Source organism: Pelodiscus sinensis, chromosome 6 (assembly GCF_052426305.1).
Source record: "Pelodiscus sinensis isolate ZL-2025 chromosome 6, ASM5242630v1, whole genome shotgun sequence".
Taxonomy (NCBI): Eukaryota; Metazoa; Chordata; order Testudines; family Trionychidae; genus Pelodiscus; species Pelodiscus sinensis.
Window position 1 is genome coordinate 71583160 of NC_143057.1, and position 9874 is coordinate 71593033.

General features: G+C 45.5%; 1 protein-coding gene across 5 annotated transcripts in view; it reads right to left on the minus strand.

Annotated features, from left to right (window-relative positions):
* CAST (calpastatin) overlaps window positions 1–9058 on the minus strand; it is a 98814-nt gene extending 89756 nt beyond the window's left edge. For 2 of the 5 annotated variants that reach the window (XM_014571325.4, XM_075932101.2), the window contains exons 1-2: window positions 8756–9056; window positions 5611–5676 (exon numbers count right to left, since the gene is read on the minus strand). In XM_014571325.4, coding sequence (XP_014426811.3) covers window positions 5611–5676; window positions 8756–8830 — 141 coding nt within the window. In that variant the 5' untranslated portion in view covers window positions 8831–9056. Of the gene's footprint in view, window positions 1–5610; window positions 5677–8070; window positions 8452–8755 lie in introns of those variants that run through there. The other 3 variants (XM_089779317.1, XM_089779316.1, XM_089779315.1) reach the window with 3 other exon arrangements.
* Window positions 9059–9874: the final 816 nt, after the last annotated feature.

The following is a 9874-nucleotide window of genomic DNA, read 5'->3' on the forward strand; positions in this document are numbered from 1 at the left end:
GCATATATTTCAGCTGATATCTGTGTATATCATGGGTCATGGGTCATATAGGTAATCATTTTAAAGAATTATCCTCAAACTGCAGGCTCTTAACTCCTACCAATAGCACAAAGAGATCGTGAAATAAAATATTAAAAGGAATAGTCTTAGTGTCATCTAGTCTAACTCCTCTTCTATGTGGCATTGTTCCTTACCAATTGTTCTCTATTGTACATTTGCTATGTTTTTTCTAGTCTAGTTTTTAGTATCCCAAAAGAAAGGGACACTGACATCATCTCCCAGTAATTTTCTTGGGAGATTATTTTACATTTTACTAGGGTTCATAGTAAGATCTTGATATACAGGCTACACTGTCCGTCCCTTAATGGTATTTCAGAATTAATAATAAACCCTATTATTAAACCCTAAATAATTCTTCTCTCTTTCTTGCATTTACATTTCTCAGAAATTTCCAAGCAGTGCTGCATCCCCCCTCTTAGCCACTGCTTAGGTAAGTTATATATATTGTATGTGATTTTTTAAACTCTTCTTTCCAGATATACCTCAGGACTCCTAATCATTATAAATTCCTCAGGACTCCTAATCATTTTCATTATACTTCTCTATATTTTACCAGTGTTTTTGCCATTGTGATAAGAGCTATAGGGCAGCAAACAGTAACGGCACCATCACCCCCAGAAGTGAAAACCACAGCCAACTCACTTCTTCAAAAATGGTTTAGATGCCTATGCTGCCTGAGTCGAAGCAACTGGTTCCTGTCTGTAGATCACTAGGCACCGCCCCCTAGCTCAGCCATTGGTGCCCATCTCTGAGATGGGGCAGGGATTAGCACACACTCCCCTCTGGACAATATCTCCTATTGGCTAGTTTAGGCTGCTCCCCTCACCCTGAGTGTCCTGGCTTTTATGGAGCATATTCCAAAGTGCCTATCTCTCCCCATTCATCATATACAGTGTCCAACTTAACTCTGTAGATCCTGGTGTTGTTCTTGTGATTTTTTAGGTGCCTCAAAGGTAGGTACTGTCATGCTCGTTATTGCAACACATAATTCCACCTTAAAGTCTCAGGGAGAGGTACACACACAACAGGGTTAAGATCCAAAAGCTGCATGTTTTCTCAGAATAAGGAGTTTAGTAATAGCCTTCTATAGAGTCTTACCTAGCTAGAAATAGATCTTTTCAGCAGAAACCCCAAACCAAGAATGCCAAAACTCAAATTGCAGGCTCTTAACTCCTACCATTACCACTAAGCAATCTTTTTTTTTTTTTCCTAAATTAAGAATCAGAGTTCAGCTGGGAGATTTGGCATCAAGTTGAGAAATGTGTTCAGCTCATTCAAGGTGGTGAAAGGATCCTGTACAGGCAAAACCTAAAATACCCTGTAAAGTCTAGACAAAAGAGTGGACTAGGTTCCTAGGCTACACAAGTCCTTCCTAAAACCAAGCAAGAAAAGAAGAGCACTTGTCTAAGGCACAGGGAGAAGAACTTTAGGGGGATCCAAATGTCTATCCAAATTATACTGGATAGAATTCAGTTATTGTAAAGTTTGTCCTTACTTACGAGTTATTTTTCAGTATCATTTCCCATATTAAAAGTTCTAGACGTACCTGTTCCTTCTGTTGATTCTTGTATATTTTTTAATTTTTTAATTTAACCAGTAGGTTAGGATTAATAAACTTATCTTTGAATCTCTCTATTTTTATGATGGCTACTTACCAACTATAAAGGAATCAAAAACCAGAAAGAGCCTAACACTAATAAGCTTTTAATAATATGTAGTCTGGTACACTTAATGTAGAGGATCAGGGAGACAATGCCTGCCGATGGCAATACAGAATATGAATTAGGCATCTGATTATAGCATAAACAAGTTTAAATTAGCCTCCAGAGAAAACCCAATAAACTGAGGGGCCTGTCTTTTACCCAGATCTGAGGTTCACTACTCTAAATAAAATAAGCACCTTGATGGATGAAGCAAAAATTTACAAACTGAAATGCAGAAGCAGCTGTACTATATTCAGGAACTGGCCATTGTAATGTTAAGGTCAGAGTGATGTAGCAATTGTCCCCTCATGGAGTAGAAGGGGTGGGCTGGGAGCCAATGGGAGAGGAAGCATGTGGCAGCCAAGCAGAGCCCAGCTGGGCTGGATATAAGGGCTGCTAGCCTGGATAAAGGGTTAGTCTCATTCCTACTGAGGGGAGAGAAGGGCCTAGATGCCTGATAGCAATGGGTATTTGGGATAGAGCAGTACTGGGTAAAGGCAGGGGGAACTTTGACCTGGCAAATCCCCAGTCTGAGGCCTGCAAAGCCTGAGGAGATACTAAGGCTGCTTGGGGACCACCAGGGTAGAAATGCAGCTGGTCTACCCCCTTACCAATGACAAGTGGCCAATTTAGACTGCAGATTGATTCAAAGATAAGTTTATTACTGCAGTTAGACTGCTGAGGGAAGGGGCTGGATGAAGAATGGCACCAGGTTACTGAGGCAAGGTTGGTCTAGAGATAGCAGGGTTCCCCAGGAAAGGAAGATCCAAGGCACAGAAGTACTGCCAGGCGTGCAGCACCTGAAGGAAAGGAGCACTAAGGTCTGGTCTGGGAGGGATGTGGGGCCTCAAGTGTTGGGAAAAGAAGCAGGTAACAGCAGGCAAGACACTGGCAAGCAGAGGGTGCTCTGAGGCTGCAGAAGACTGGCCAGCAGGAGGTGCTGTGGCAGTGAGCTGAACAGGACTCAGTCACATGTATATGCTTGCTGAGCTAGACTTTGACAATAGGCTGCTGTACATTCTTAAAACAGATGAGTTTATGTGAAACCTTAGCTAGAGAGTCTGATAGAGACAATCCCCATGTACACTTCCATCGCTTAGACAGAGGCTAACAACATGGCACCCATACAAAATTAGTAGTGTATGTTCTTTACCTAGTTAATTTCTTTCTGCTGCATTTATATCTTTAATTATTATGGAACATAAATACACCTCCTTTCTGTAGCAGGAGTACTGACTAGATCAAGACCATCCTCTTCTTACAAATCTGACTGTTTTAATCTTAGTATTTCTCCTCTTTTAGGGTAACTCTAGTGTTGGAGAATCCCAGTCACTTTTGATCACCTCCTCGTATAGACAAACGTTCATGGCCATAAACCGTTTTGAATTGTAAACCAAAGCATTCTACAGGTTAAAAATAAAAAGGTAATTTGAGATAACCCACATCACATTGAACAGTTTAGGTTTGGCAACACAGCACTGACTACAAACAATGATTCATACCTTCTAGCCCTTACAAGTTAGGGGACTTGCTCATAACATTTATCTTTATTTAAGTAGACTGGAAAAACTTGGGCACAAAAAAGGAGTGGGCAGACAGAATCAGAGAGGGTGTATTATAGCTTGTTTCAGGCAGCATCATATTTAATCATCTGACTAAAACCAACTTAAGAAAGAAAGACCTCGTTACAGGCAATTTGACATTCATATGGGAAGTGTCAAAGGTACCACTGAAATTTAACCAACGCAATCACTAATAAAATTTAAAGTTCAGTTTTCAGATCTTTTGAATAGATAGGTTCAGTATGTTTGCTGTATGTTTCATATTACATGAATTTCATTAGAGTATTTGGTATGTTCCTGAAGGCTAACTAGATAGATTTTAAAAAGCATCCTACAAGTATTTCCCAATGTATCAGTGGTCAGAATAAATGTTATAAACACACTTATTGAAATCCACAGAATCTGCCCAGCATGTATCACGTCCTCCACATGGAAGCATGACTTGATTGCTCTGCAGCTCTCGGCTTCTCCACAGTTGCTTGTGACACTACCCCAATAGCAGACACAAAGAGCCTGATAGTTAATGCTGCTCCAACCAGCGCTAGTTCCCATGGATTTTTAAGTTAAATGGAAAAAAAATATGCCACACACAGTGGCACGGCCAGGATTAGATGATAATTTTCTTGGCATCTGGCCCCAAGCTCAATTATAGAGCCATGTGTGGACTGCTGAATTACACATATGTAATTCAGATAAAGTAGCATTTGTAGAGATAGGTGCCCTTTCAAAATACATACATGGACCCTGATTCTCCACTCCTGCCAACATACAGATTTCAAGTGACAGAGAATAAAGAGCCTTTCCGTACAAAACTGAACAGCACAAGAAACCTTTAATTTTTTTGGAAAATAAAAGTGATTAGTGAACACCACCTGTCCATTGTTTTCAAGCTATTATTTTGCTGTCTATAAACAAACAGCTGTAAAAATTATCACAGAATGAATAGATGTTCTCTGATATATAATAATTAGGGTTCTACCAAATTCACGGTCTATATTGGTCAATTTCATGGCCATAGATTTTTTAAAATTGCAAATGTAATGATTTCAGCTATATGAATGAAAAGTTTCATGGTGTTGTAATTGCAGAAGTCCTGATCCAAAAAGGCCTTGGGTGGATTACAAGATTATTGGAGGGGGTTGAGCTGCTGCTACCCTTATTTAAGTGCTGGTGCTGGAGGCAGAGCTGCCTTCAGAACTAGGCAACTAGAGAATGGTGGCTAACAGCCAGGATCCCAGTTCTGAAGGCATAAGACTAGCATAGTATAGTACAGGCAGTCCCCGACTTAGGCGGATACAACTTATGTCGGATCCGCACTTACGAACGGGGCTTTTCTCGCCCCGGAGCTCACGGGCGGCAGGTCGCCACCCGTGTCCTCAAGGGCGAGAAAAGCTTCTCCCGGTCTCCCTGGTCTGCTGGGGGGGTCCAGCAAAGCCGCTGGATGCCCCCAGCAGACCAGGGACACCCGAGCAAAGCCGCCGCCTGGGCGGCTTTGCTCGTTTGTCCGGAGCAAAGCCGCCCAGGCAGCGGGACTCCCGCCGCCTGGGCGGCTTTGCTCGGGTCTCCCTGGTCTGCTGGGGGAAGAGGGGGCGCAGCTAGTGTGCCCCCCCCCCAGTAGACCAGGCTTTTGTTGCGGGATGCCTCGGGTAGAGCACCTGGGGTGCTGCCGGGTTGGTCCTGTGGGAACCTACTGGGCAGCGCCCCAGCTGTTCTGTCCCAGGCTCCAGATTCAGCAGCTGTTGAAACTGATCAGGCTGATTCCAGGAAGCTGGGGGCAGAGCAACTCTGTCTCCGGCTTCCTGTAGTCAGCCCCTGGTCAGTTTCAGTGGCAGCAGCTGAATCTGGAGCCAGTTCCGACTTACATACAAATTCAACTTAAGAACAAACCTATAGTCCCTATCTTGTACTTAACCCGGGGACTGCCTGTACTGCCATCTTCACTTCTGCACTGCTGCTGGTAGGGCGCTGCCTTCAGAGCTGGGCACCCATCCAACAACCATTACTCTGTGGCTGCAGTTCTGGAGGTGGGGTGGAAGTAAGGGTGTCAATAATATGACTCCCTACAACTCCAGTTTGGGTCAGAACCCCCAATTTTAGAAACACTGGTCTCTCCTATGAAATCTGCATAGCATAGGGTGAAAGCACACAAAAGACCAGAGTTCACAGAAGGAGACGGACTTCACTCTCCATGACATTTTTTTCACATCTGTGAATTTGGTAGGGTGCTAATAATCATACATGCTGGAGTTAATTTAAATATAATACATTGCTTTGTATTTATTTACCTCTGTTGCATCTGATCCTTTTTTATCTCCAGGTTTAGAAGATGCTCCACTTTTCTTGTCACCATGCTGTATAAATTAAAAAAATTATTAAGATCTTCTATATAAAGAGATCTCAAATGCCTTACAGACAGTACATGTCAGACCACATCATTCATTATAACTGAGATCTCCATAGAGTGAAGCACAACAAATATTCTTCATGATCAGTAGACAACCAAAAGTTTTGGGAAGACATGAATCATAACTTCAAATGAAGTCACAGGCAGAATTTAGGTAGACAGAATAACTATTTTTAGTGGTGGAATCTGGCCAAAACAGCAGGCTTAACATATAGGTTTTTTGTGAAGAGCTGTAAGATGTTCAAATACCTGTTTACCCGTCCTTCTCCAGCATCTCAGTGTCCTTAAAGCAATACTGAACTACAGACCAAAATAGAATTAAGTCCTGATTTAACTCCCACTGACTTCAGTAGACGTTGGATAAAGCGCTTAAAGAGAGAAGCACTACCTAATGTATCATGAACAGTACTTCTATAAAAAAAAAACAAAAAAAACCCATAAACCATAGGTGTTAAGCTTTCCACCAGGACCAGAATTATACTGTTGGTATATGAGAAACAATCCCTGTCATGGTTTAGAGCTAGCTATACGTTTGACCTCTCTGGCTCTCTATCCCCCTCAGGAGTTAAGCCTCTTGTCATCAGCTGGCCTGGGGTGGAATGCTATGATTCTTCCACACTTAGATGATCCCATGAACACCCCTAATGAATCAAACATGATTATTCAGCAGGCCTGAGTGAGTTCATGCCATGCAAGTCTTCCCTTTGGAAGTTCTGATCAGTGGTGAACAACAACATAAACAGCCTTTGCAAAACAAAATAGTGTTTAATCACAACAATAGGAATAAAACATAACAAGAGAAAAGGGGGTCTAACATAAGAAAGAGGGCCACATACATTTCCATTACATAAAGATTGGGCAGGCTTATCTTGTCCCACCCTCTGTTTTGGTTGAATGGATCTACATAAAGCGTCTGTATTGAGGGTAGGGCAAATTCATATACCCCTGTACAGGCAGGGTAGGGCAAATTCATATACCCCTGTACAGGATCCCGAGTTACGCGGATCCAACTTATGTACGATCCGCACTTATGAACGGGGCTTTTCTCGCCCCGGAGGATGCGGCCGGCGGGACCGCCCAGATACACCGAGGCCCCGCCGCCCTCGTCCTCCGGGGCGAGCAAAGCTGCTCCGCGTCTCCCTGGTCTGCTGGGGGGGGCGGGAGCGGGCAGCAGACCAGGGAGACGCGGAGCAAAGCCATGGAGGACCCGGGCGGCCGGAGCGCCCAGACGCGCCGCGGTCCCGCCCGGGTCCTCAGCGGCTTTGCTCCGTGTCTACCTGGTCTGCTGAAACTGACCAGCTGCTGACTACAGGAAGCCGGAGGCAGAGTTTCTCTGCCCCGGGCTTCCTGGAATCAGCCGCTGGTCAGTTTCAGCAGCAGCTGAATCTGGATGCCAGTTCCGACTTAAGTACAAATTCGACTTAAATACAAACCTACAGTCCCTATCTTGTATGTAACCCGGGGACTGCCTGTAATTTTACTGAATGCAGTAGAGCTACATAAGGCCTGCACCATCTGTACTTTTCTAACCTTTAGCACGAAGGCTTTCCCATTCACTACATCTTTATTACTGATATCTATATTGATACTAACTTGCATGGGCCACACACCCTGCCTAAGAGATTAAAATCCACTGTCAGTAGCAGAGAAAGCACTCTCTATTTACTGTGACATACCAACAATGTGCAAAAGTCATGACCAGAACATAAAAGGGTCCGTATTTTCAAAAGGTTGTAAAAATTAACAGCAACATTCACAAAGCTACTTTTAATGTGACAACTTCACTAATGAATTTATGTAAGTCCCTGTGAAACTGCAAGGCATGTACTATAACAGATTATCTAGAGAAACTAACATCTACTTAAAAAGTTTCAAAGAATCAAATCATCTTCTACACAAAACTATACTTCTTTACTAATTTAAGTTGAATATAGTGAGCACTTTAGTTACTTGATCCGTTCACTGTTAGTTACTATTCTTCTAAACAACATAATCAATGCATCAGTGTGTCTAACTTAACATGGAATCAGGCTGGCTCCTAAGTCCTTTCTTGACATAGCTAACAGTTGCTTCCTCATTCCTTCCCCTGCAGTCCCAAATACTTTAAATACTTTTAAAAAACAGAATACAACAAATCTAAGCTGCAAAAGTGAGCCCGATGGTACCTCACATGCCAAAACAGGGTGAGTTTCCACAAAGAGAGGGTGGGGCAAATTAGGCTCTCCCATTCCCTACACCCTTATTGCTGAGACCCACAGTGACACTCGCTGGCAAGGGCCACACGCCCTGCCCAAGAGATTAAAATCCGCTGTCAGCAGCAGAGAAAGCGGCCTCTATTTACCGTCACATACCACCAGCTTGCAAAGGCCATGGTCGGAACGCGTTCCTCCTTCAAAATAGCCCTCTCCTCCACCGCCCAGCCGGAGCGATTCTCAGCGCAGTCTCAGGGCGGTAGAGCCAAGCTGGGGCTGCCCCAGCTGCTGGCGCTTTGGCACGGGCTGCGGGGCGGAGCTGGAGCTCCAGGGCAGGAGCAGACAGAGGAGGGGCGGGCGGGCGAGGCCGCGCCCTCCCAGTCAGTCCTCGGTGCTTTAGGAACAGCGGGACAGTCCGCAACACGCCCCACTGCAGCCAGCCTGCCCCGCAGCAGCCCTGGGGAAAGGGCAGCCCGGCCTGGCGCGCCCTCCCTGCCTTCTGGGGGATTAGGGCGCTGCGCGTCCCTTCCCCCCTGCACCGGGCCTGCGCTGGGCTCTTCCCTTCCCACCGCTCTGCCAGGCCCCTGGGCTGTCACCACACCCTCCCCACAGACCGCAGCGGGGCTGGCAACCTCTCCCCCCCCCCCACCGCCGCCCATACACGCCCGTGGCCGCAAGAGGACTGAGCCGGACAGTCCCCTTCCCCCTTTGCGGGGCGCTGGCGCATTCCTCTGGCCTGGCACGCGCAGCAGGCAGCAAGCCCCGCTGGCACCCCAAGCCCGGGCGCGGAGCTCTGGGCGCCGCCCTAGCCCGCGCCCTCGCTCCCACACTTACCGCTCTGCTCCCCTTGCCTGGAGCCCCCGCAGGCTTGGAGGAGGGCGGCTTCTTCCCTTTACTTGGCTGAGACATGGCCGCGGCGGCTCCGTGCTCGGCGCCTCTCTGCGCAGTGTTTACGGGGCGCTGCGAGGGGCAGGGCGAGGGGGGCAGGTTACATGTAACTGTGAAGCAGCTTTTCCGATGCACCCAGAGCCAACTAGGCTGAAACCCAGCAAGTCCCTCCTCTTCCTGCAGCTTCGGCTGCTATGACCAGCTGCTCTAACTGCACCAGTCCTCTGTCCCGGCTCATCCCCGCTAAACTCAGTGTTTGTTGAGAAGGAGGGGACACCTGACTGGAAGAGGCTTGGGGGTGGTTTTGCTGCTTGCTGGGGCATACCTTGCTGGCTTACTTGCAGAATGCGGCCTGGGCGTAGCCCTTTTGGCGCTCAGAGCTGAGCTCGGATTTATGTTCCTTTTGGTGATAAGAAAGTATAGGGGAGGAAGCCATAAAATTCAAATCCGTAACAGAATAGTTTCAAGAGGGGTTTGGATCAGACCCAGAATTTTGGTTTGGGCCTATCCTGTCATTGCTATTGGCTCCATGTAACAAAATTGGTTGCCTGAAAAAAATAGCCATCACACATTTATTTCTCCTGTCAGTTTTGTGGTTTTAGGTAGTAAAATAACTTAAAATGTTAGCAAACCTGGATCTTTACCCAAAACGCAAGCCAAGTTTTAACTTTTTTCCCCCCGAGGTTTTAAGAAGAACATTGGAAAAGGTTATCATGTTAGGTTTATGTCTCTTGTGCTCTTCCTGAATGTGGCTGCAAGTGGAAATATCAAAAGCAGACTAGAGATTCATGAGATTCTAGCTGAAGTTTTTCCTCATATTCATTTCAGTAAGCATCCACACTTGAAGCCTACTTCTGAAGAGGTGCTTGAGCCATTCACAACTTTTTTCTTGGAATCATGCCTCTAATTGTTGTTCAAGCCTTGCTGAATTTAGCTCAGTACTTGTTCCAGAAAGGATTTTATGTTCTTGTAACTCAAAATCATCAATCACTAATCTGTTAAATTTCCATATCAATGAATGCAAAAAAGTTCATTCTATCTATTTATCAATCTATCTATCTATTT